We start from the raw sequence: 25818 nt of genomic DNA, 5'->3' as shown, positions 1-25818 counted from the left end.
CCCTGTCACCAGAGATGTAAAATGTGACGACGTTGCAGATAGTGTGGTCCCAACACTTGCTACCCTGTGGTCTAGCAGCCATGAAGCTTTCGGCCTTTTGACATTCCACCTCTCCAAGCGGGCAATATCCACTGGCCACTCCTACTCGTGGGACTCAAGACCAAGTATTGCTTCCTCAAATGCGCAAATCACCTGCTCATACAGCTCGTCCACTGCTTCTGCATCGGTATCAGTGCCAACCCACATGGTCCCCTCTCGCAGAGGAAATAATATCCCCCGAAGCCGTTCGGCAAGTGGCTTTAGAGGGTGAAAGTCTAAAGCAAACTCGCCCAGAATCCCTTCAAATCCATCGCAGGCCATATCGCGAGACTTGCGTGCAGCCAATTCGTCCCAAGTGCCCCTGCTCCATTGGCGGAGCCTGCTCGCCTCCGGGGGATCGTCGGCGCGATTGGTTATGATTGTCCACAGAAACACATAAAGAAAGGCCTCCAGGTCGTGTCTGTAAGTGTTCTGATGGCCCTTCAAGACCCCAATGGCCATGAATGGCCTCGTTCCGGTAACACCTAGTGCGCGATCCAGTTCGGTTCCGAGATGTATTGCGACATCAAGGTCTATCACCCTCTCGCGCCCCCTTGTTGGTTATCCAGGATAATCATGTTGCCTGCAGAGATATCCCGGTGTAGAATCTGTGCGTCTCGGTAGAGTGATCGGTGGCAATGGACAGCGTCACGGAATACTTGAAGCAGCTCCAGCAGAGATCGAAAGGTGTCAAGCGGTCTGCCGGCAGGAGACGTAACGACACAAGTGAGGATACGGTTTTGGAAGTAGTTGTCGGTTTTCTCCGTGTAGTCGGCTAGTCCGGTCGGTTGACGCAGGCCTTCAACGTCTCTGCGTGTGCTATCCGCGTGCTGCTCGCTGGAAAACCTTGCATGTGTCCCCCAGCGGAGGCCTGCGCGCAACTCTGCCGTGCTTTTGATTTCCTCGTAATGGTCGAGGGAGATGGCGTACCGGCCGCACTTTTCCTGGGCTAGCCGGAGCAGCTCGTCCTCTGGGCGGTGTCTGACCCATCTCCATTTGAATTTCAAGACGTAATTCCAGCGATTCGAGCCAGATGGCTTGGCACGGTAGCAGGTTGTCCCCGTTCCGACAAGGCCTTCACGGCAGGCAATCGGCTGGGATTCTAGGTAAAGTTTCGCCAAGTTTGAATTTGCCACATTCTCGAGAGTAATGTAGCTTCCTTCCTCGTCAGTCTTGATTCGTTGCAGGGTTCCTAGTTGCTCATCGGTCATCTGACCGTAGCGGAGCATGATGAAGACAAATTGATCGAAATCTTTCTGAAGGTCGAATACTTCGCTGCAATACAACCCGGATCTGTCAAAGAGCCAAAGCTCCATCTGTGAACCACGTATGTAAAAGCCATGAAGGAACAATCGGGTAGGCTGACTAGCAAAGACTTGCTGGGCGGACTGGCAGAGACGCACCAGTCCGTGTTGATAATCAACGATTTCGTCCTGATAGAACAGGCCAATGACTTGGGCATGGCTCCATCTGGTCTGGGCGTTTGGGGTCGGTGAAGGAGGCATGGTCAGGAGGAGACTTGTCCCCAAATCAGACTGCTCATGATTCGCCGTTACGGTATTGCTGAATGTGTGCCACGAAGCTCGGTCACCGTCGTATTTCTCTGATACAAAGTTTGAAAACCATGGTAGGAAACTGTCGGGAGTTGGAGCAGCTGACTGGACCTCCAATCCATTGTCTCGGTGAGTGCAGGTAGGTTCTCCAAAGAACTTTGCTATAAAACCGGGCATGGGTCCATGCATGCGGCCGTCTATGTTGTCCAAGATTTCTTTTTCGTCCATGGTGGCTGGCTGACGCGCTGGTGAATGCTTTCCTACGGGCGAACAATCGTGTGGTGAAGGAGGCAAGGAAGGAAGCGAGTCTGTCTCTTGGGAGCTGTCGAGTACATATGTATGCATGAGCGCTGTATGCATATGACTAATCGACCCGATTAGGTAAATAAATATGTAGGAATAGACGGACTTGAAGCCACGGCCACGACGATCGTTTGCCAACCCTCTCCATGTCCACATGGGACAGAGGGCCCGGGGAACAGCGTGAAGCTTGCCAAGTCTATTGTAATAAACCTTGTTAGTCATGTGTGATGTGAGGTGTATTTTTTAGCGTGTGTGGCGGCTTAAATTGGCATTGGCCTCAAAAATTACATCGACCAGGCGGTGCCGGCATATTGCTAGCACCTAGCCGACACCATAACTTTCAATGTTTCCGTTCAATGTTGATCAAATCCAAAATTACGCACGGTCCGGTGCTCTAGGCAGAAACACGATGCGCGGGTACCCAACAACAACACTCGCCCAGAGGCCAATCCGGTCAGCAATGGCACGGAGCCTTGGCCTGCTCTTGTTGGTCGTTGTTGTTTCGTTGGCACTTTGGGAAGACCGCGCCATATCACGTTGGCCATGTTGTGAAGCCTGCAGCCGGTGCATGGCCAATAGAGCAAGATATTTGGTATTCCTATTCGGATTTTCTGCCTGCTTGGACCTTCTTGGCTGGCTGTTTTGTTGGTCGGCTTGACGCATCTGCGCACCACCACCGCCTCATTGGAACATTGACCTAACATTGAACCAATAAATAACACATGAGGACATATACATCGCAGACACCCCTCACGTGCTAACACAAGGCGGCCAACAAGGCGGCCAACAAGCCAACACAGAGGGGCCAAGCAGAAAAACAAGGTGGTACTTTAGGAATTGACATGTTGTCCTTTGCCAGAGCATACCAGAAGAAACACATCCCATCTGTCATGGTCTTGTGGTTTCCAACTCAAATTCCACAAAGGTCACAATTTTCTTTTCAGTTAACACCTTGATTATACAAATACCTTCTCTGTTACCACAATGGCGTCTTTAATTGACGACTTTGTGCCGTCCATGACTTATAACAGCCTGCCCGTAATTAGCCAGGTTGCCGAGGCACCAGAGCTTTATGCCCGCGATCTTCAAGACCTCCACGAGCTACTTCAAAAGCACCATGTCCCCAGGGGTGTCAGTATTCGACTGATACATAAGCACTTCGACACTGCCGACAACAAGGTCATGGTCTTTGACAGGGTTACCATCCCAGGACTCAGAGTCGCCCAAATTATGAAGCCAATTGTGCCAACAGAGAACAGTCAACTCCGTGGCATTCACTTTTTCGTTGGTGAAAATGCCTCTCTCCAGTCCTACGAGTATAGCAACTATGAAGTCCCTGACATGAACAACTATGGGTCTTTTCTTGCCGAGTTTTGCACCATTATTTCTGAGCGTCGTCTCCAACGAACATTCGGGCTCAAGCTTCAATGCCCGAACGAGTTGGACCGAGTACGAGATCGGTGCTAAACGAGGCACCATCATGTTTCCCGACGGCATGCGCATGCCTGACGGAGATGGTGACTACAGCGTCACCACAGAGTGGAATGCGGTCATGAATGAGCTGCCGAGAACTTGCAAGCATTCTACAGCCTGCCCCATGGGCGATCAACCCGTAAACATTGCAAACACTGCAACAGACATCCCAGTCCCGGGGACGCTGGCGATGCCGGTGAGGGTATTCTCTGTTTAGGTGGTCGAAAGATTTTACCAGGGTCTCAGATGCATGCTATCGCCAAGCAAATCGTGGCTGCCTTTGGTTGAAAGCCATTTACAACTTTGATGTGCTACTTGGCATGTGATGGGGCTGATGGTTTGAGCACCTTTAGTAAACCAACCAAATAGATTACTTTCTTTCCAAAGACGCGAAGAAGGCGCCATCAAGGCTTCTTGTGCTTTGTGATTTCGCTTGCATTGCATGTCAACCCGCACGTCATCTAGGTGGCCAAATGCACTATCTAGCCAGGCCTAGTCGTCCAGAAGGTTCAAACCAGAAGCTAGCTTGGAAACCTCCTAGTTATTATCTTTCTGTTGAATTGAGAAGGGCCTTTTCAATTTCTTTCGATTTCCAACTATACAAGGCGTCAGTTGCCTAGAGCGATAGATACAATCAAGCACCAAGTCAACCTTTGCGATCTATAGCTGACCGTGTTGACATTGCAAATCCCGGAATATTTGAACTGGTCAAATGATATTTGCAGAGATGAATACTGCAGGAAAACCAGGTGTGACAAGAGCTCAAGACTTGGAGTATCATGACTCAATTCATCCAATAACAGTCTTCAGTCTTTAGTATTAAAGCGCTTGATTTCCCTCAAAGCCCAGTTAACTACACAGCTCTTTTAATACAAGAAGTCAGTGCGGGTTTTCTGCCCTAGGTCCCGTGATTGTATCCGCCGTGTAACCATGTTACACCAGGAGAGCTTTGACAAGTCTCAGCTGCAGGCCGCATCTTAACTCCGGCCTCCAATACGATGCTCCGAGTAAGCTGTTCGTCGATTATCAATGTGGAGGGCCCACGTCGCCATGCCCACCCGGCTTCACGCGCCGCCGCCTATATCCCACTTGATGCCACTAATTTCTGCTTCGTTCCAGATATCCCCATATGCCAATTACGGAATAAGAATGGAAAGGAACATGAGTGTCAGCCAGACGCAAGGAGGTAAGGAGGATGGTTCCACCACTGCCTTGAATGCATCTTCAACCTTGGCGCCTCGTTGTGAAGCGGGCCATGTCAAATTCAAGTACTTTTACTTCATGTATTTGGGCGATAAGCGTACGGGGAGATGGTGTTGAGCTTAAAGAGGGCCGGCCCGGGGGTGGGATAGGGCCCGTACGAGGAACTATACTAGTCTGATGACAACGTAAACCCTTGTCATAAGTGTCGATAAGCAAAGTGGCAGACCGGGGAGGGGGGGGGGGGGCAGAATTTGAGGCTTTTAGGGCTGTTGAATTTGAAGCTGTTAGGGTTGCTGGATTCGAGGCTTTCGAAGCCGCTATTGAATTTGAGGCTTTTGAGGCTGTTGAATTTGATGCCTTTGAAGCTGCTGCTGCGTTTGAGGCTTTTCCAGCTGCTATTGAATTCGGGCCTGATTCTTATCTAGGCATGACTCTTGCACCTGCCTGACTCTTACACGGGCCTGACTCTTACACGGGTCCGACTTTTGCAACCAGACGCGTCGACGGTGTCCCCACCAATCCCTTCCATCAACACGGCCATCATTGATCTTTAAACTTCAACAATTCAACCCCAATAGAGCCTACAACGTCGCGAGGTAAATACAACCCTCACAAGCGAACAAGGTTTATAGCGGTATATAATTTAGCCCTATCGGCGCCCACAGTATCGGGTCGTTGTACCACATCCACAAGTCCCACACAGGCAAACATGACATCTGGAGCTTTCAAATATTGGCTTCAATGTCCGCCATGGCGGGTCTGCCTTCCGGACTGCATGTCGGAGTCCGATGTGACATATGTCTGACATCTGTGGAGGGGTCCGGCGATTGTAATCCCCTACAGTTGCTCATTTAGGCTTCTCCATCAGTAATTTATCGTCTGGTTTTCAGGGTCAATAAATTCCCACAATTGTAGACTTGTAGCCTTCAATGTTTGTCTAGAACTCTCCTTGCCCAGTCCTCAAAGGTCTGGAACAGCACCTTGATGGATGAGGCATTATTGTCTATCTATTTGTACGGCCCGCTCGGCTCGAAAGCGTACCGAGACTCTTCATTGCTAGATTTCCCGATGCGCCACTTGAATTACCACCGGGGTTATAGTCTGCTATTGAGGTCAACATTGATGCTTGTATCTTTCCTGTGTCCTTGTCAGGCGGGAAGAGCTAATTTATCAATCCATGGGGCTTTTGCCGATACACCCATTTAATTTTACCAGACACTACATGTGTAGGGCCTTTTGTGACAGCATCCACATCATACCTGTAAAAATATTATGCTTGCGAGTCACGAATACTTGCTCATATTTGTAAGTCTCTTGAGCTTGTTCTATCATTTAGTCTTTCTCTCTATATATAGGTGCGAGGATAAATACAGCAAACAACCCACCTATTTACATCTTTGCGTTACAGTCCATGTATAGTGAAGACTAGCCTGTGCTATCTTATACCTGACCTTTCTCTTTCACAAGCCTATTAGCAACGCACTACCAGCTTCTTCCTGTCTTAACAATGGTACCCAATATTGCTATTGCACTAGCCGCGTTTTCTGTTGTTTCGTCAGCAGCAACAACTATCGACAGGAGAGTAATAGGCGGAGAGGATGCTAAGGACGGTGAGTTTCCATTCATCGTCAGTCTTAGCGGAAGAGGAGGTCAATGTAGTGGCAGTTTGCTGGACAGCACTACGGTTCTTACTGCTGCTCATTGCCTTGAAGGCAGATTCACCTCTGTAAGGGCAGGAACACTGGTAAATATCTCACCCGTCAAGTCACTCCCGCTAGGTCGCCTAGCTGCTTGTGTAGCTGACACAAAGCTGGTAAATACAGAGCTAATGATTACGTAGAATAGACGGATGGGTGGAGTAATTGCAGATATTGCATCCGCCAAGGAGCACCCGAGTTACATCAAGGGGCATGGTGTTCATGACATTGCCATCTTGAAATTATCAACTCCGATTGAGAGGAACGACACAATTGGGATTGGCTATGCAGTTCTGCCTGAAAACGGCTCGGATCCCGCACCAAATTCCATGGCAATAACCGCAGGGTGGTAAGTGCTCTCAAGCTTCGTCCTACTAGAAATAGACGCTAATTGATAAGCCAGGGGCGTCCAAGGCAACGGAAATCCAGGTTATAACCACGTGGTTAACAAACTTGCCAAGGTTGTAATTCCTGTTCGTGAGCGCGAGAAATGTAGGTTGCAATTTAATCCACCCGAGGCTCATCCAGACACAATATGCGCCGGTGTAAATGGCAAGGATGCATGCCATGGGGATAGCGGCGGTCCTCTCATCGACCAGGAGACGGGACAGTTAATCGGTCTCGTCTCACGGGGCCAATGCACCAACCCTCCCACGGTGTATACTAGGGTCGGCAGCTACATCCCTTGGATTGAAGATCATCTTGGGGGGGTTGGCTCTGGTCCTATCCCTATTTCTACAACAAGTTCCGTGTTGCCCAAGGGCACGCCTACCGCCGGCCAGAAGCGCCCTTGGATAGAACTTGTTAATTATGGCATTGTCGCCAGCTGTGGCTTCACGGAAAACAGAGAAGAGGAATGTGGGACTGAGATTTACTGCGGTTTGTTCGACTGGTCGCCTTCACACGACGGCGCCTTCAAGAACTCCAAGGAGTGCCTCGACGCCCATGTGCCTAAGCCCAAGGCAGCCAGGGCATCGATTCCCCGCCAGTAACAACATGATACATGTATCCTACCAGACTACTATTGTTCCAAGGGTCCGCTGTCAATAGTATACAATACATTGTGATCCTTTTTGTTAGTCTACCCCTATTGTAACGGGCTGGGCTGTTACACGGAAATGGCTGGTTACACAAGGGCTACGGTCACGAGACCTAGGGCAAAGGCCCTCACCGACTTCTTATATAAATAGACGTCTTCGGTCCCTCAAGGCCTTGAGGAAAACCAAGGACCTTTGATACCAAAGACTGTTATTAGTTGAATTGAGCTATTGCTCCAAGCCTTCCATGTTGAACCCTTGTCACATGGGCCGTTGAAGTGCACACGGCTACCGCCAATACAATAACGCCACTAAATAAAGATTGTAGAATTTGCCCTCAAGTATAGACTATATAAACAAGTAGCTCGCTCCTTAAGAGCTTCTAGTTTTTCTCTTTTATAATGTAACTAGGCTTGATGACAACGTAAGCCCTTGTCATAAGTGTAAGCAAAGTGGCAAGCCGGGTGTCACACGGTTACACAAGGGCTACGGTCACGGGATTAGGGCAGAAGGTCCTCACGGACTTCTTGTATTTAAAGACGTCTTTGAACACCGAGGTCTTGAGGAAAACCAAGGACCTTTGATAACAAAGACTGTTATTAGATGAATTGAGTAAATGCTCCAAGCCCTCTATTGAGCCCTTGGCAAGCCGGGGGGTCAAAATTTGAGGCTTTAGGGCTGTTGAATGTGGGGCTGCTATTGAATTCGGGTCTGTTGAAGTTGCTGAATTTGATGCTTTTGAAGCTACTGGATTCGGGCCTGTTTAAGCTTTTTTTTTCTCCTCCGGGGGCGCTTTGGAAGGTGCCTCCAACATCAAAAGGCAGGTTCGCGATAATGCACAAAGCCAGGTACGGCTTTTAAATTCAAGCGAATTATAAATACTTATATTTAATAGTTTTATTTAAATATTTATTTTAAGTATATAATTAATAACGTTTTAATTAAAATGTCATTTTATTACGCTTATAATCTTATTATGCTTTCTCCGTGTAAGAAAATATGTCAAGTATACTATATTTAGATATATTAGCAGCTGCGCAATAGGACCTGTCATAATCAGGGATAGTTGCGGAGCTCAAAAAGCATCGAATTTGAAACTAGTCATGGTATACATGAAGGGGAACCCCAAAGCACCTACCTATTCGCGAATGCCAAGCCAGCCGGCAGCAGGAGTCCTCTCAGATGAGGCCACATGCATCATAGCAGATGATATACCAAGACTCGTATGCAAGGGACGCGGAGACTAATGCCGGTTGCTCAAGCGAACACTGAAGTTGATGGGTATAGGGCAATACTTGTGGGGTCGGGGCTGGGGTACAAGCCGATAATGCACGATAGACCTATGATAAACTGCGTTCTCATCAAATGAATCCTCGTATTCACGTTCCGGAAGGGATGTTGGATCAATGTGGCAAGCAAGGAGAGCGTTCCTATCTCTTTGAAGGTCGAGCACCTTGTGGGGTGCCAAGCCCAGGGGTTAGTAGCTAATCAGATAATAACGGGTAGACGGTACTTTTATTTACTTATAACTTTAGTAATACTAATTGTACTAATAACCCTGTCAGGTACAAGCAGCTACATTATATTAGTCACACGATTATATTATATACTTACTGCTTTTATGCCAGCACGATTTATGGGGCGGCGGAGCCCCTACCAGGTGCTCGACTCGAAGAAAATTGCTCTTTTCTAAATAACAATTTAAAATGGGGTTAAAAGGAGAGTAAGGTAGGGACTAGTTTCAAAAGAGTGGGTACCGTATATCCCCAGCTGCGCAGTTAGGGTTAGGGTCAGTAATCAAGGCGGCTACTTCCTAATTAGGGAGTAGCAATAGTCAGGTCAGCTCAGGAAGGCGAGCAATAGTCGGGTGGTATACATTCTCGCAAGAGTACCATGCATTCGCACACATGAAAAGAGAAGCAGTATAAAGATATTCGAGGTAGAAATAGTACGAGTACATATGCAGGGCTCTCAGATGCAGTACCCACCGCGGCGAAGCCAAAATCTCACGAGATTCGGCCTACTTGCAGAGACGCATGTAAGTCAAGGCTCACGGCACGAGTAGTGCGAGTGGCGCGAGTATCTGGAGCCAAAAGCTATTTTGGTGCAAACATGAGGGACTCCGCAAATATACGAGGTAGCCAAGAGGCAGTCGGGGACTCGGCTGTGATCCTGAGTCGTTCACGCATCCCTGCACCCAGGTCACGAAGCCCCCTTTTCTACTATGTCCGCTGCACATGTCCCCGGTCGCATGAGTTCCATCAAGCGGCAACAGGTGTAGACGATGCCAGGCACGCCGAATACGCCTACCTCCTCGCAAGTGAGGCCATGGGGGATATTGTATGTCTGTACCATCAACGTGATCAACCGCTTGGCTAGTTGAGGGCACATCTGCACAATGAAAGAGGTATAAATGGCACCCAGCTGTCTCGTCTTTCCGAATACAAACTCTTGAGGCATCGATCCCCTCTTGTTTCAGAACAGTGCAAGGACAGCGCCGTGACCATGCTCTATCCCTTCTCTCTCTACTTCGCCTTGGCTGGCACAGCCTTCACGGGTGCCGTCTCTGGCACTACCACCTCGGACGCACCACGCCGTAGCCAGGCTCCAAGTGACGGGCTTACAACTCCTCAGTACGGAGATGGAAGCTGCGACACCCAGGGCATGATCAACATTGAAACCTACATCACCCTTTTTGCCAACAACGAAACACACGAAGGTGGTTGGCTCGGCGTAATCACCCTCCACTTCCATACAAACACACAAGCCGGGTTTCTGACTGCACACATAGGACGACATTGTCGAAAAGCAAATAAAGGCCCTCAATGAGGGGTTTTCCAGCTGCCGCATCGGTTTCACGCTCAAGGGACTGCAGAGGAGCATTGACGCGATGCCCCTCGGGTTCGACCCCGACGAAAAGCTCGCCTTTGGATTCTACGGCAAATACAGAAAAGGCAGCTACAAGTCGCTCAATCTATACTACTCTCCAAACCAGACAGGCGGCGTCTGCACCCATCCCGGCATGAGAGGCGCACTCCATATAGGCACAGCGTTCAACGTGGATGGATGCCAAATGGGGACCAACACCATGCCCGGCGGAACGCCCCCCTATGAAATGGGCAAGACGACGGTCCACGAGGTTGGCCACTGGCTCGGACTGTTGCACACCTTCCAAGGCGGGTGTAACGAGGTCAAGGGTGACTTTGTCAGCGACACGCCGGCCGTGAACGAGACCGTGGGCCGAGTAGAGGGTACCTGCCCCCGTGGCCAAAACAGCTGTCCTGGTCTTCCGGGCCTGGATCCTATCCATAATTACATGAGCTATAGCTCGGAGTAAGTTGATTGCCTCTTGGGCCATGGCGGACAGCGTGCTGACATGTTCGTTTAGCGAATGTAGGACGGAGTTTACGCAGGCGCAGTGCGAGCGCATGAGGAGTATCTGGCGGTATATCCGAATTGACCCGGAACACAGTTGATCCATTCGTGGGATTCGTCGTGCCTGTGTTCAAGTGTTGCAGTATTCGGACTGGAAGGCATGAGAGCCTCGATGGGAATCAATTAGAAACCGATCGATCCATCCCCGATGACGGACAGGGCAGCTGCTTGTTATCGCCTAAGTCCAGGCTGGGTCAAAGCTCGGCTGAATTAGAGTACTTTTAGCCGTCCAGACGGTCGACAAGAAATCTCATTACTAAATTATGATTCACTTCATCCTGGTCCTAATTGGCTCGTAAATCATCCCCCTCCGCCACCACGACGACTACATTGAGCAAGGTTACAACCGCGGCCGCCTCTCCCTTTGGGCAATCAGGTGCGGCTTGGAGTACGTAGATATTTGTGCCACCGGATCCCCGATCCCTTTGACTGCGGTAAGGTCCAACTTTTATACCCTGTAAGGGCTCTAATTAATTAAAAAAAATAAAATAAAAGATATAAAGGTACCTAATAAATATCGTAACAAGGTGGGCCCGATACCTTTGTTGGACCTTACCGCAGTCAAAGGGATAGGATCGGACTTGGTCCGACCAAGAGCCCAGCTCAGACATCCCAGCTGCCGCGAGTCAGGCGCCCCAATGGATTTACTCGTGTCAAGTACTGACATATTTCCGACGGCCCCGCGGGGAATTCATGGATATAGATGCTCGCTAGACCAACGTGAGAGTATTCCAAGCATCTACATCCTCATGGCAGAGCTGCAGTGCTATCGACCAGATGTGCGGACGTGACGCGGGGAGAAAGACAACCAATGCCCGTTGCACACACGTCTCCAGCTCCATGTCAGGAAAGATGACTGCTCATTTGGTGCGACCACACGAGTTGATGTAGGCTGGGTTTTGCGTCACATGGCCTCCAGCCGCATCCTCGACATCCTGCCCCGTTTCGTGAGGCGGCGATACTCTGCCTAGTTCTGGCAGTTGCCATATCTGATGGAGAAAGACCTGGATGAAGCGGTACTTTGGGGATGAATGATTCCAAAGAAGTTTATAAGCCTATTAATCAGTGAGTGACGAAGTGGAAGTTTATACCATGTTCGAAACGTGGTGATAAAAGCAACCACGTCAGAGGCCGTCGACTGCGCAGCAACGGCCAAGACACAACACCACCACCCACAAGCAATCAAAACCAAAATGGTGTACCAACACATGCAGAATGTGACAGAACCTGACCCTACGGCGACAGCTCTCGTTTGTTCGTTGCCAGGCCCAATGAAACGTGCATTTCCATAGCCCGCTGCAGCCTGACTCTTGCTGCACCGCCGACAACGCCGTCAGCTCACCGGTTTGAACTGAAATGCCGGTCAGGCATTCACGCCGCTCATCTAGAGCTTATAAAACGCAAAGAACGGTCCCATATACCGCATCAGCTCAACTCCAGCTCATCCATCTCTGCTTGGAACCTTGACCAGCCATCGACAGGACCAGTAGTCGTTGCCAAGTTTCGTAAAGGAGCCCAGCTGCCTCACCCGTCTTGACAAGCAGTCAAGTCGCACAATGACGAGCGTACTCATTACCGGTGTCTGCGTCACCGCCATGACGTACTGCATCTACCTCGCCGTCTTTCGAAAACGCCACGCCCACAACCTCCCCCCCGGCCCCAGGGGCCTCCCGATCCTAGGCAACATGCGAGACTTCCCGCCCGGCGGCAGGCCCGAGTATCAGCACTGGATCGCGCACAAGGACCTCTACGGCCCCGTCAGCTCCGTCCGCGTGCTCGGCCAGACCATTGTCCTCGTCCACGACCGAGACGCGGCCCACGAGCTGCTGACGCGCACGTCGTCCAAGTCGTCGGACCGGCCGACGTCCGAGTTCGCCACGAACCTCTGCGGCTACGGACGCCTGTTCGTCCTCCGCGGAGACGACGCGCGCTTCCGGCGCTGTCGGAAAATGGTGCACCAGCACCTCGGCACCGCGGCGTCGGCGTCGAGGTTTGACGAGGCGCAGGACGCGGCCACGCGCAGGTATTTGCTACAGGTGCTCAATAGCCCAAACAGCCTGTTTAGGCATCTCGCAAAGTGAGTTACACCCGGGCTCCTGCACCCGTAACCGCACGCCGGGCTAATCGCCGTTCCTGTCCGGCCGGCAGCCACGCCGGCGGCTCCGTGTTGAGAATCACCTACGGCTACGCGACGAGCAGCGCGGCCGAGGCCGACCCCCTCATCGAGCTGATTGAGCTGTCCGTGTCGCAGCTCGGGCTGGCCATTGTGCCCGGCGCGTGGGCCGTCGACGTCGTCCCGGCCCTCAAGTATCTGCCTGCCTGGTGCCCCGGGGCCGGCTTCCAGCAGACGGCCAGGCGGTTCGGCAAGGTGGCGCAGCAAATGGCCAGTGTGCCGTTCGAGTTTGTCCTGGGCCGGATGGCGTCGGGCACGCAGCGCGAGTCGTTTGTGTCGCGGCTCGTGGCTCAGCATCGCGAGGCGGCGCCCGGCGGGACGCTGACGCCCAGGGACGAGGACGAGATCAAGACCACCGCCGCCGTCATGTACCTCGGGGGCTCGGATACCATTGTCACCGCGCTGCGAGTCTTTGTCCTGTGCATGATCCTGTTCCCCGGCGTGCAGCGCAGGGCGCAAGAGGAGATTGACTCGGTCCTGGGGCCGCGCCGGCTCCCTGCCGCTTCGGACCGTCACAGGCTGCCCTATGTCGACGCCCTGGTCAAGGAGGCGTACCGGTGGTCGCCGGCGGTCCCGCTTGGCTTGGCGCATGCTACTTCGGAAGAGGCGGTGTGTGGGGGATATCGTATCCCCAAGGGCGCCATCATCATGCCGGCCGTGTGGTGGTTTCTGCACGATCCGGATGTGTATCCCCGGCCGGGCGATTTCGACCCCGAGCGGTTCCTGGAGCCGCGGAACGAGCGCGACCCGCGTCTGGACGCGTTTGGCTATGGGCGCCGGTTGTGTCCGGGGAGGTATGTGGCCGATACTATTCTGTATCTGACGTTTGCGCAGACGCTCGCCGCGTTTGACATTGGCAAGGCCGTCGACGGGCAGGGGAAAGAGATTGACGTGGAACTGGAGCTTGGCTGTGGAGTGGCCTGCTTTCCAAAGGAGTTTCCGTATGCAATTGCGCCGAGGAGTCCGGCGCATGCTGATATGATTAGGCGGATGGATGCTGGGAGGCTGGGAGAGGCTACTGACTTGGATTGTCTGGACATACGAGCAATGATGAGGAAATGGGACGACTAGACGCGAGTCATGTAAGTTGTTGGAAAAGATTTGACCAGGAACAGCGAACTATATGCCATTAATTCTTTTTAATCTTGAGGACTTGCCTGAGACTCGTGGCACATGGATTATATATATCCGTAAATTAAGAATAATAATGCAAGGCAAAGAGGCATTAACTGAGACTTGTCCTGAGCATCAAAGATTGCCCCGGCTTCTATTAAAGTCCGGATCGCTCCAATATGGTTGTTCTTTGCTGCAAGGTGAAGCGGCGTCCACTGTGCTTCGTCTTAAGCATTAGCGGTCGCCAACATAGTTGCATTGGAGAGTGCGCACAGAAACCGTCCCTGACACAGAACCATCTGCCGTCGTTACGTTTGACTAAACTGGGGACAGAATGAACCGTAGCGTGTGCGTCGTCGGGCGCTGTTTGCATTTTGAAGGCAGGATTGGTCAGAAACCACTGAAGCTGTGCCAGCAGCTCAGCACTGCGTCAAGACCAGAAGGGTAACATTGATTTCTTTCTGTCATCATTCGCCGCCCGAAAAGAGAAGCTACGTTGCGTTTTAATATAAGTCGTATCTCCATTCGTTCATGTAGCTTCGTAAGTGCGTGGCAAATCTGAGTGAAGAGTTCATAGGTGTTCGTCATCAGAGTTCTCCGGCACCAAGTTCTGGTGCAATAAACGTTCTTGTCTTCACATAGTCACCGCTGCTAGTTGACGACGAACATTCTCTATGACCAACACAGAAATGTGTCAACAACACAATATCCTCTCGCGTTCAAAGGCCAATCGTCTGATGTGAATCATGTTATTGAGGAAGGTACAATTTCACTTGTTCCAACAAACGCAACCGACACATCCCCATCAGACAACAATTCATTCACGATCGGTGTTGACGAACGTTCTTTGCCCCCTTTGGCAACTCCGTTGTCCAGAATGATGGTTGCGACGCAGCGCTTTGCCAATAATAGCATTGCGTTTCGTCCACTGTATGTTCGGTCCATTCCTTCAACTCAGTCTGATTCTCCTCCCTGTTTAAATCCTTAAAGTAAACCTTTCCTCTACGCGTATATATCTCTACCTAATACGAGGTGCCTGGACCTGAAAATGTAGACACCGTAGCCTGACCAGACGACCGCGTAGTGCGTCGCGCTGTACCTTCCGTACGTCGCTGGCACGGGTGGGTTCTGTTAGAAGTAGAGGCTGGGCTGATAGAATTCCTCGAACGCTTCAATGTTCGGCTGCACTGGGTCTGTGGTAAAAGTAGTAAAACTAGACGTAAAACTTATTTATAGGTTGTCGAGGGCTAAGACTACCGATTCCTGGCTCAGATTTAGTAAATCTTTCTCCACGTATAAATATTAGGGTGTAGTAGTATATGCCTTAGTGTTATATTACGGGGAATTCTTGCTACTATTAGTAAATTATTGCTGAAGCGCGTAGTCCGTATCCTGCCAGGTGGTATGTATTGTACTATCTCCGGACTTGTGTAAATCAAGAGCGCTTGAGACCTCTTCGTTCGTTTTAACGAGCTTATCTTGTCTTACTACTATCCCTTAAACAGCTCCGGTGTTTGTAGTCCAGATAAAACTGTTCCGCTGCTGTTGGGCTAATCCTTAAGATTTCTAAATGCAGTCGCGCCTTTCACGAAAATCTTATAGTCGCCTGCTAATGCATATGCTCTTAGGAACGTCATGTGGTACCCGGGCCGCTCCTCAGCTGTTCTGGGGGCGGTGATGTGTTGAGCGTACAGCTAAAGGGTACTAGTGCTAGTCTGGTAAGTGAAGCTATAAGTGTAGGTATTACTATTATATGTCTGCTTGGCCTTATAGTAGTTTTATAAGGCGTGTATAATGTAAGCACTATATACTCTATTACAGTAGGCTTGCTACGAGGCTATAAAAGTATTACTATTAGGCCCCTTAACTTCTAGGAAGAAGTTAGGCTCTACTAGGATACTAGGGTAGTTATTAGGGATACCTATTAATAAAGCAGCTTAATTAGTCCTAACCTTTCAACTAAGATCTCCTAGGTAAGCTCTATTAAAGAAGGCCAGCTGCGGTTTTATTATATCCTGGATTGTTATAGGCTTAAGCTTAGTAAACCGGACGTTATACTAGTTGTGGATAGTAGAGTTGCCAGAAATTACAGGAATAACAGGTCTCGTGACGTCTTTCTCAAAAGCTGCTTATGTATTCTTTTGTTTAAAATCTCGGAAAGCCGACAGAGAAAATTGAGATGGTGAAAGCGATACTCTTTCAATCGTCAGCTCTTCATGCATTTGAGCCAGGTTTTTAGGTTTAGGAGCATCATTGTCATAATCGTGGTCTGCACGATATATATTGTAATCGGTGAGATGTTGTTGAAACTCCTTGCCGTAGGCAGACAACTTCTTCGTTCTTGTGGCGACGCTCATTGCATTTGTTAACAGTGTCTGTTGACTTCGAGACGGTAAAGAGCGACTTGAGCTTATATCGTTCGCAGTACTGCAGTGTTCGGTATACTAAACACATCAATTAGTATATAATTACTATATTGAGATTGGGGCCGTACTCCTCGAAGTTGACAAAGGTCGGGGCCACCGTGCCTCGCAAATCGATCAAGGTTTTTTGAGTACAAGTCAGGTACTGCGAATTTCGTCGAAGATCGTCGCTTATTCCGATAGTCAAGCTCTCTTAGGGCACGCGGCGTAAGCCAGACTTTTAACAGATTATCCTAAAATTCCAGCGAGAAGTTGCTCTCTCTACTAAGTTTAATCCTTTTAGCTGAAGGATTACTTTACGAAGGCTCATTTAAAAGCAGGTGCTTTTGATTCTGTGGTCTTGCTATGAGCGGCCTTTCGTTCAGGGTGTTATGCTTCTCCTATCCAATTATCACGCGCTGTACTCAGTTGTAGAAGGTCCATGTTGGCGAAGGTAGGGTTAACCTTTTCAGACTGGTCCACATACCTAGCTTGTATGACTTAAATGCAATACTAGGAAACGTACAGTACTTGTACACATGCGATACGCCAGGCAAGATACTATCCGCAGCTTGCACGTAGGCATGTGAATGCATTCCGCTTCGTTGCCGTGCAGGTTTCGCGAAAAAGGATGCCAGTGACATCTTACCCGACGACTCTCAAGCTGGCTTAATTCCCACAGATGTTGCGATGAAGTAACAGCGCGTGGACACGCGTCTCCGAGTTATCATCCCAACCCAGCCTTGCCTGCCCTCGCCCTTCTCACTCTCTCATCTCCGTGTCGACGACGTTTGCCATGGCGGCACCGTCACTTCATCTTGAAGGTATGAATAGTCCTCAATAAATCTACACGAGGTCAACTCACATGAGCCTTCGTACAGGATACTATGGTCAACAAAAGATACCGCGTCGGCTATAAAGTCGGGGAAGGAGGCTTCGGCCTTGTGTATGCTGGTACGATCTTATCACTTACCATTTCAGAGTGAAGGCTCATATAGTTGTATTAGGAACCGACGTTGAGACAAAGCAAGAGGTTGCGATGAAACTCGCACATATACGAGACGGTCCCGAGGCACTCGAATATAAAGCCGATGTACGCTGCCCTATCTGGCGAAACTGGAATACCGCGCTTCCTGTGGTTTAGTCAAGAAGGCGATTCGAACTGCTGGGGCCATCACTCCAGGATCTGTTCAACTACTGCAGTCAGAAATTTTCGCTTAAAACGGTCCTTCTCATAGCCGACCAAGCTATTCGTCGAGTCAAACAAATCCACGAGCATAGTTACCTACACTGTGATATCAAGCCAGACAATTTCCTTCTGGGAATTGGTCATAACGGTAACGTACTTTATACCATTGACTTTGGCCTGGTGAGATATTTGGATGTAACTGATGGGTCAGGAACTCGGGACAACCGCCCTCCTGGAGGCACCACACGATATGCCAGTCTCAACAATCATAATGGACCTAGTGAGTTGGTATTTGCAAAAATGGTCCTCAAAAATCTAACAGAAGACAGAACAATTGGACCAACGTGCAGAAAATATAATATAGCGCAACAGTCCATACAAGCCGCCTGCCCAGATGTCTGTTCCGACATTTACCAGATGGATTGACTTGTTGCTCGGTGGAGGACAAGTGGCACAGCCATAAAAGTGAACCGGTTTTCCATTGACATCTATTCCACATTCACGTTGGCAGCTCGGCTGGTCGCTTCCTCCGTCAACGCGGCATTCTCATATGGTGGGGTGGACATGATTGCTGTTGCGGCTGGTGAGGCAGAGAAGCGGCGCAAGAACATGCCCAAGGCGGTCAAGCGTGTCTTTTGGCGCATCCTCTTTTTCTACGTCTTGGGCTCTCTTGCAATTGGTGTTTGCGCTGCCTCCAACGATCCAGATGTCCTCCATGGCACCGGTAGCGCTGCGTCACCGTGGGTCATTGCGATCAAGCGTGCCGGGATCGAGGTTCTCCCATCCATCATCAATGCCGTTGTACTGACCTCGGCCTCTTCCGCCGCCAACGCCTGGTTGTGAGAAATTTCGCTGGGGCCAAAGTGGGAGCTTGGTTGCCAGAGAGGTTTTGTGGCGAGAGGTGGCTGCACGTGACACGCGATAGTTGGTGCACGCGATCAATAGTTTACTGACGGCGCCGGGTTCGGATCTTTTCCTTGGCCCTCCTGGGGAAGTCTTTTTGAGGGGTCAATCGGACCAGACCCCAGACCCCAGACCCTCCATCCTCAGGGGTTCCACGACACATGCAGGAATCTGACTGCAATGCAATGCCTTCCGCGACCTCGTCGTCGTCGTCATCATTGGCATTACGCGCATCCTTCATCTTCGCCGACAACCGCACGTTTTTGCAAGTGACGTGCGAGACGATATCGTGATCAAACATGCCTGCCGACCAGACTTGTGGCCGTGTCGCACGCTCCCGCAATGGCTGCGTGACGTGTCGCGCGAGACGTGTAGGTCTCCCGCATTTCATCAACTCTGGAAATCCCAAAGGTCAGGGAAACAATCATCTAAAACCCATGTCACAGATCAAATGCGACGAAACGAGACCGTCGTGCCGACAATGTGCTACCCGTGGTCAAGATTGTGGTGGATATCGCTTACATGTCCGATGGTCCACCAAGCACGAGAGTCGTCCAGTTCATCGGGCGAAACACCAGTCCTCGCCTACATGGCTTTACACAGCTCGAAAATCACAGCCTGCCCAGTCCCGACAGCTTCCTGCAGAGCCTGATGCTACCCCCGAGTATCCCGCTCTGTCAGAGTCGGAATCGCAACTCACATCAACAACCGCATGCAGCAGCAGCTCCGCCGACGCTCCTTTTGACTGCCCAAGAGACGAGACAAGGTCTGTCTTGGATCTGGGACTGCTCGGACTTGTGAGTCGTTTAGCGTGGGATCCGTTCAACACCGGCAGCAGCAGCAGCAATGGCGCTATCGAGGGAGACTGGGCACACGCCGGACCTACAGGGTTTTCCGGATGGGATAGCGATGAGCCAGCCCCCAACAACGAGGACACGGCTCTTTGCGACACAGAAATCACTTGGAGTACGGTTTCACAAGAATCAACAGCTTTTTCGGATGACTCGGGCTGTTTCGACACTGACCAAGACGCAAGGCAGTCATTGGTTCCAATCTCCACCGTCGCCCACGGGCCATCCATGATGGTTGAATACTGGTTTCGCGATATTTGCCCCCTTTGGTCCCAGTACGATTCCGAATCCAATTTCAATCGCACTATTGCTGCCGCCCTTTGGTCCAACTGCGAAGCCGTACAGCTCAGCCTTCAGGCCATGTCTACAGCCTACTTGGCTTCCAAGGTCCCAACCATGAAGGACATGTCTTTCTCAATGATGAAGGCTGCTGCCGAGGTGATCACCGCGGATCTACATACTATAAACTCACATCAGCTATTCGATACCGTCCCTGTAGGATTGCTCTACTCATTACTCTGCATCGGAACAAGTATCTGCTGGCTCAACGCCGGCCAATTGGGATTGCCATTCTTGAGCGAGGCTAAAGCCTTGCTATACAATATCAATCAGCACTCAGATTCACTACCTGCCGACCAGCGCCAACTCTTGCAATTCTTCAACAAAAGCTGGCTCTATGTCGAAATGCTCCTATCCATGGTCCTCTCAAACTGCAAGAGCCTACAAGCTGTCGAGGGCATTGGCGAGGCGGATGTACGGACATGCATAGGCCCAGACTTGCCTCTTGTACCCGTCGATGATTGCCCGCACCCCTGGACTGGCATATGCAGTACGAGTCTCCGACTTTTCACGCGCACCATGAAATTGTGTCACAGATTTCGCCATGCCGCTCGTACTCGGGCTACGTTCGCTTCTGCGCATGTCACCTCGGCCATGAGGTTGATGGAACAAGCTACATCGGTTGAGGAGCAATTACTTGCCCTGGATCTTAGTCATCTCGAGGCAGGAGGGAAGACGGACGACAGCAAAACACCCAACCAACATCTTGTTAGGGTGGGCGAGGCTTACCGCCAAGCGGGCCTGCTACAGCTGTACCAGACCTTCCCGGATCTTCTTGTCGCACGTTATAGCCCCCAGACGACTGCGGAAAACAACGCCCACTTCCCATGGCATACGTGGATTACACCCATAGCTCTACAGCTCGTCACTCTCCTGAAGGGTCTTCCAGGATACTCTGGAAGTAAAATGACACAACCTCTGCTCTGCATTACTGCCAGTAGTGGGTTGAGGTTACAGCGCCCACTCACCCAAGGGTTACGTCAGTCGCAAACGGCAGACGCCTCAGACAAACACATTGAGCATCATGACATGCTTCAATATATCGAAATCGCTCGCGAAAACAGTGAGCGGGAGCATGGCGAACAGGTCCAGGATGACGCAGAATCAACTGTACTCAGTGCACGACAATTCATTCGAGATCGTTTGAAGCTGCTTAAAACTGTTCTTCCTTCAAAGCCAGTCTCAGTAGCTGAAGAACTTGTCGAAGCTATTTGGAGGGCCTACGATGGCGAGCACTCGTTGGAATATGTCACTCATTGGATTGATATCATGGAACGAGAAAATTTGAAATCCAACTTTGCTTAAGTTATCCTAGTATTGCATAACGTTGAGAGATGAGCCGAAACGTTGAACATGACCTCGTTTCTTGTGCTTGTGGGAAGATGCCGTGAAATAGGCAGACGGGAATTCTCATGGGGCCACCACTAATCCATGTTTGCATAGAGCCAGGCGTCAAGCTACATTCAACCAAGCCACCATGCCCATTCATGCGACAGTTTCGCTGGGCTCATGCGCAGAGCCAAGGTCGTACATGTGCCAAGTTTTTACAGCTTCGGTGGCTTGCAGCAGGACTGGCTGCCCATGGCTATTAGTTTGCTCGCCTTGTCCGTCGTGTCGAAACCTGTCCTCTTTGCGGCAATCTCACTCGGTGTAATCGAGTACGACGGCGGCACGTCCATTACCGGGTTGCTGGTGAAGAAGTTTCGGGGCCTCAAGAGAAGCGTAATGCCCTCAGCCGGCATGATGGGGAAATCCTCGGGGGAGGGGAAGTGTGTGATGCCAAAAGTGTGCCATAGAACAATGTCTGTGTTGGCCACGTTTTGTGTTCCATTGCCTACCCAAGTGCCCAGTCCCCTGGAAGGGATACCAGATGACTGGACAACGTGGTCTCCGGCTGCCCAAAGCTCATCATCAGAGTCTAAGTAAGGTGCAAGTCAGTATCCATAGTCGAACTATATTCTCGACAAGGTTGATTCGGCATTACTGCTTACATTTTGTGACATGGATAGCATGACGGGCGAAAAACGCTCGGTTCCACACAAGTGAGCCTTCCTTTGGCATCAGATTGGGTACATCCCTGCTAACGAGCTTGTAAGAGACTGGTTTGCCGCTGGCGCTGTTGATCTTGTTCTCATTCACGATATCCCAGGTTCGCGACGTGCTGCCATTGTAGTCGGTCATGGCTTGGCCGGTTGTTTCGAGCCTGGTACGCTTCGCAACGAAGCCGTTGCCGTATGGATTTTCTGCACTTCCAACTGGTGCATCGATTGGGACGGCATCGACCATGTGAACCGTGTTCTGCTGGCCATCGACGCTGGGGTTAATTCGCAAGAGAAAGATGTGCTGATGATTATGCGCATTGACGCCTGTTCTCTTGATCAGCATAGCGTCCTATATCATTTCGTTACATCAGGAGAACTGACCCTTCTTCACTTGCGTACCAAAACCTTCTAGGTCTTCACCAGGGTTCATGACAAATGTATTGAGGATTCCGGTGAGCTTGATATTGGGTTGAATTGTGCCGTCCTGATGGAACACCCACTGTGGCTATATTAGTTCCACATTCCCGCGAATGCCTTTGCTAGCGTAACCCACCTGGACCGCATACTCGTAATTAGCAGCAGTAAAGATGTGTTGAACAATTAGTTTCCTGGCACGAGTCACGATTGTCGAGTTGTCGCGGAAGTCGGTGTGCTTGAACAGCAATTCGTCGTCATTTTCGTGAACGCAAATCGCCCTCTTGACCTTCCGGACCTCACCAGACTGTGTAGGTAGATCGACATCTAGGTAGTGGATAGCTCCCTTACAGTCGCATCCAAGTGAGAGACTGTTCGTCAAATAACCCGCACCATACTCGCCGAGATCAAAGGCATGCTTGCGGTGGTGCGGAGGCTCAGGATGACCACTGTGGATGATGAATTAGCAGCTATCACTCTTATATTCTGTCCACTGGAGACGGGGTTTGTTCTTACTATGGTACAACCATCTCGGCGATCGACATGCGATAAAAGACTGGTCGAACGTTGCCCTTGTCGTTGTATGTGATGTTGTTGAATACAATACCCTCTCGGTAGTTGAAGCCAATGTGGAATTTCCAGTTCTGCCACTCGATCTCGCGACCTGTTCCTGTCATGTTGAAAGAGACGCCCTCGGGTTGCGTAATGTATATTGGCTTCAGATCCGTCCTATAGCCTCCATTCTTTTGGATATGTAGATGGTGGTAGTCGATGGCCGGGTGTCGCTGAAGCGGGCGTCGCACCTTTGGAATATCGATGGCGACAATTTCCTTCTTGCTGGCATCGTAGATGGGATTGAAGTCCAGGGGATACTGGTACTGACAGTTGTCGACTTGGGGTCGGAAGTACATCAAACCCTGGATCATCCTGGTGCCGGTACCGAATCGAGGGTCATGAGTGATGGTCCACGGCTCGGCGTAGACCTTTTCCATCTCGTGCTCAGCAATACCGCTGATGCGACATTGTTCGATGACCATTGGGTCTCTGCGGCAGGCTGCTTCCACCTCGAGAAGTTCTTCGACGATAAGCTACATCGAGGACCGGTTATTGTTCCACTCGGCACAACAAGGACAGGAAGTTAATCTTACAATGGGTTGTTGGCCACTGGCCTTGATCCACTTGGTGATGTTGCGGCTCTGCAAATCCACCAAGCCATCATAAACTTGGCCATGCCCTTTGAGATTTCGCGGGTCAATTACAACAATCTCGGCAACACGTCGCGGTCGCGGAGCCTTTGCCGGGTCAGCAAGCCATGCGAGCATTTCAGCCTTTCGTGGCTCGTGAAGTGAGACGACATGGAAATGAAGCTCATCTCCATGCGCTTTGCGGACGATAGCAGTCGCAGCCTGGATTTCCTCGCCACTGAGAGGGTCGAAAGGGTGGGGGAGGTGAGATGCCATGGTGTATCTTGCTCTCCGATCGAATATGGCTCTTCGGTTGAGTCTTGCCCAGTGCTGAGAGAGAAATAAGAAGCAGGAATTTAAGAGCGTCTCGATGCATGAAATAGTCCTCGGAACTTGCCACTTGCGGCAAGCCCTACTCGCCAACTGCCTTCCCCTCCACAGTCGATGATGCCAAACTCGAGCACGGCCATGTTCAATGATCAGCCGTGCCTTCTAGTCGAGCATCTGGGGTGCTGTTTGCAACGCCTCTCTGCGATTGGCAGGTTTAGGCTAACTGGACTCGGTGGAGCTGCCAAGTAAATTGCTCGGCGGGCTTACTCTTTTTGCTAGGAGCGCTTACGCCCTGCCTAGTAATTACCTAGTTATTATATAAGTAATATATTGTAATATATTTATATGTATTTTAAGATAAGTAAATATATTTATATATCTTTTAAAATAAATTAATATATTTATTATAAATTGTTTAAATTTTTAGGTATTAAGGTGTAAGCGTACCTAGCAAAAAGAGAAAGCACACCGAGCAATTCACGCTGCGAACGCTGCACTTTCCATTTACAGCAAGTTTACGCTAGTGTCTGGTGGGGCAGAGCGGGAAGGTCCCACCTTCCAGTGATTGGAGAAAGCTTGGGCCCAGAGCAGTTTAACGCAAAGCCTCCCAAGTGCCATCACCTGACAACACGAAACAGCAGCAGATTGGGGCGAAATGGAAAGTACGCAAGGCAAGAGGATCTGTTTTGCTGAGTCAACGCCCCTATTGGTTCCGAGGCCCACAATGAATTCAATTGTCAAGGTGTATGGCAATGTACGGCGAGGAGTATCATGTCGACGATGGGCTCGCGAATGTCTACACTCTACAGACACAGCGTAGGGACGTATCATTAACATCCAGAATGGGTAAGCGATGGGCACACTTCTATTCGGAACCAATTAGATCACCATCGAGCTCTAGAAATTTGCTTTGCCTGTGAAACGCTCATTCTGAACGAGTTCCACCCAATAGTTGTCCGGGTCAAGAAGGAAGGCTACGTTCTTCATTTTCCCGTCGGTGAGCCGCTTCTTCCACGCAACCCCGAGACTCTCCAGTCTCTCGCATGCTGCATTGATGTCGTCGACGGTAACACCTGTAACCACTTGTTATTAGATATTCGAGGTCATGGTTGCCAGATTGCCTTACATATGTGACCAAATCCTTGCGGGTGCTCGTTTCCATTGTGGTACCGAAACCCGTCCTTCTTCTCAGTGCCATGATGCCATAGCAGACCAAGCATTCCTTCTCGTGCTGAGACGTCTTGGCCGTCCTTGAATGGACCCTCGGAGGGGTAGCCGAGCAAATACAATGTCGATCCCTCCACGCTGTTGTTGATACTGTTGACAAGGCTCATGCCCAACGTTTCAACGTAGTAACGAATAGATACTTCCGCATCCTTGACTCGGAGCACAATCTGATTCTTTGAAGGATTAGCGCGCCTAGTCTTGAATATAAGAAAAGGAGCATCGGTGCGACGCTTCTCTTACTGTGCGATGGCTCCAATAGCTCTCTGTACCCGGGGACAGTCGTGGCACATGTTGTTCGATGAGCTGGACCCAATAACCATCGGGATCCAAAGCAATCACCGACGTTGTGTTGCTGCTACAAGGGTCCTGCCGGAAACTATAGCCCGCATCCCTCAACACTTTGGAGGCGGCTTGCACATCATTGACCGAGATTGTGAAGCGTGCAAAGCCGAGATACGGCTCAGAATTCCCGTTGCTAACAGTGAAGCCGGGTTCATCTTCAGTGCCGTAGTTGTGGGTTAGTTCGATGAGGCCCTGACGGTCAAATGTAAATTTCCCATGCGAGGGGGCCGTCGGAGCATCGTTGCCAAGGAAATAGAGATCGAAGCTGTTCTCCGGGAACGAAAGCTTCTGAATGACACTGAGGCCCAACAGCCCGTAGAACCGAACTAGGTGTTCTTCGTCAGTAATTTCGACATGTTGCATCCCAGAAAGCGGTCTTACTTGTTGCCTTTGGATCTTTGACCCGAATCCTGAATATAAACACATCAGGTTAGACATGAGGAGTTTTGCCTTGTAGAGACGTGAGAGACTTGCATTCCGTGATTAAGCTTGTACGACTGAAGATCTGTCTTTGGACTCATGGTTGCTTG

The 25818-nt window shown here is 50.4% G+C and overlaps 10 protein-coding genes across 10 annotated transcripts; 6 read left to right on the top strand and 4 right to left on the bottom strand.

Moving 5' to 3' along the window:
- Positions 1-141: 141 nt before the first annotated feature.
- G6M90_00g055840 (uncharacterized protein) lies at positions 142-540 on the bottom strand (the record flags this gene model as incomplete). Its single annotated transcript, XM_014688691.1, has 1 exon — positions 142-540. The coding sequence occupies one exon, from the start codon at positions 538-540 to the stop codon at positions 142-144; it is 399 nt and encodes a 132-aa protein (XP_014544177.1).
- Positions 541-614: 74 nt separating this feature from the next.
- G6M90_00g055830 (uncharacterized protein) lies at positions 615-1859 on the bottom strand (the record flags this gene model as incomplete). The annotated part of the gene is made up of 1 exon (XM_014688690.1): positions 615-1859. The coding sequence occupies one exon, from the start codon at positions 1857-1859 to the stop codon at positions 615-617; it is 1245 nt and encodes a 414-aa protein (XP_014544176.1).
- Positions 1860-2918: 1059 nt separating this feature from the next.
- G6M90_00g055820 (uncharacterized protein) lies at positions 2919-3401 on the top strand (the record flags this gene model as incomplete). Its single annotated transcript, XM_014688689.1, has 1 exon — positions 2919-3401. The coding sequence occupies one exon, from the start codon at positions 2919-2921 to the stop codon at positions 3399-3401; it is 483 nt and encodes a 160-aa protein (XP_014544175.1).
- Positions 3402-6117: 2716 nt separating this feature from the next.
- Positions 6118-7299, top strand: TRYP_7 (Trypsin; the record flags this gene model as incomplete). The annotated part of the gene is made up of 3 exons (XM_014688688.1): positions 6118-6336; positions 6451-6656; positions 6711-7299. The coding sequence occupies 3 exons, from the start codon at positions 6118-6120 to the stop codon at positions 7297-7299; spliced, it is 1014 nt and encodes a 337-aa protein (XP_014544174.1).
- A 2550-nt stretch (positions 7300-9849) lies between these two features.
- G6M90_00g055800 (uncharacterized protein) lies at positions 9850-10820 on the top strand (the record flags this gene model as incomplete). The annotated part of the gene is made up of 3 exons (XM_014688687.1): positions 9850-10077; positions 10136-10677; positions 10733-10820. 3 exons carry the CDS (start codon positions 9850-9852, stop codon positions 10818-10820), a joined length of 858 nt encoding a protein of 285 aa, XP_014544173.1.
- A 1515-nt stretch (positions 10821-12335) lies between these two features.
- CLM2_0 (Cytochrome P450 monooxygenase CLM2) lies at positions 12336-14023 on the top strand (the record flags this gene model as incomplete). The annotated part of the gene is made up of 2 exons (XM_014688686.1): positions 12336-12856; positions 12928-14023. 2 exons carry the CDS (start codon positions 12336-12338, stop codon positions 14021-14023), a joined length of 1617 nt encoding a protein of 538 aa, XP_014544172.1.
- Positions 14024-18220: 4197 nt separating this feature from the next.
- On the top strand, positions 18221-18499 carry prnB_0 (Proline-specific permease; the record flags this gene model as incomplete). The annotated part of the gene is made up of 1 exon (XM_066130608.1): positions 18221-18499. The coding sequence occupies one exon, from the start codon at positions 18221-18223 to the stop codon at positions 18497-18499; it is 279 nt and encodes a 92-aa protein (XP_065986725.1).
- A 497-nt stretch (positions 18500-18996) lies between these two features.
- BEA4_0 (Beauvericin cluster-specific repressor BEA4) lies at positions 18997-21054 on the top strand (the record flags this gene model as incomplete). Its single annotated transcript, XM_014688685.2, has 1 exon — positions 18997-21054. One exon carries the CDS (start codon positions 18997-18999, stop codon positions 21052-21054), a length of 2058 nt encoding a protein of 685 aa, XP_014544171.2.
- Positions 21055-21293: 239 nt separating this feature from the next.
- cao1_0 (Copper amine oxidase 1) lies at positions 21294-23665 on the bottom strand (the record flags this gene model as incomplete). Its single annotated transcript, XM_014688684.1, has 6 exons — positions 21294-21667; positions 21741-22115; positions 22173-22290; positions 22345-22654; positions 22722-23293; positions 23354-23665. 6 exons carry the CDS (start codon positions 23663-23665, stop codon positions 21294-21296), a joined length of 2061 nt encoding a protein of 686 aa, XP_014544170.1.
- A 951-nt stretch (positions 23666-24616) lies between these two features.
- On the bottom strand, positions 24617-25809 carry glo1_1 (Lactoylglutathione lyase; the record flags this gene model as incomplete). The annotated part of the gene is made up of 5 exons (XM_014688683.2): positions 24617-24792; positions 24846-25119; positions 25187-25614; positions 25670-25698; positions 25763-25809. 5 exons carry the CDS (start codon positions 25807-25809, stop codon positions 24617-24619), a joined length of 954 nt encoding a protein of 317 aa, XP_014544169.2.
- Between the last annotated feature and the right edge of the window lie 9 nt (positions 25810-25818).

The sequence above is a fragment of the Metarhizium brunneum genome, chromosome 3 (genome assembly GCF_013426205.1).
Source record: "Metarhizium brunneum chromosome 3, complete sequence".
NCBI classification, from domain to species: Eukaryota; Fungi; Ascomycota; class Sordariomycetes; order Hypocreales; family Clavicipitaceae; genus Metarhizium; species Metarhizium brunneum.
The sequence above is the reverse complement of the archived record's forward strand: the minus strand, read 5'-3'. Positions and strand labels throughout refer to the sequence as shown.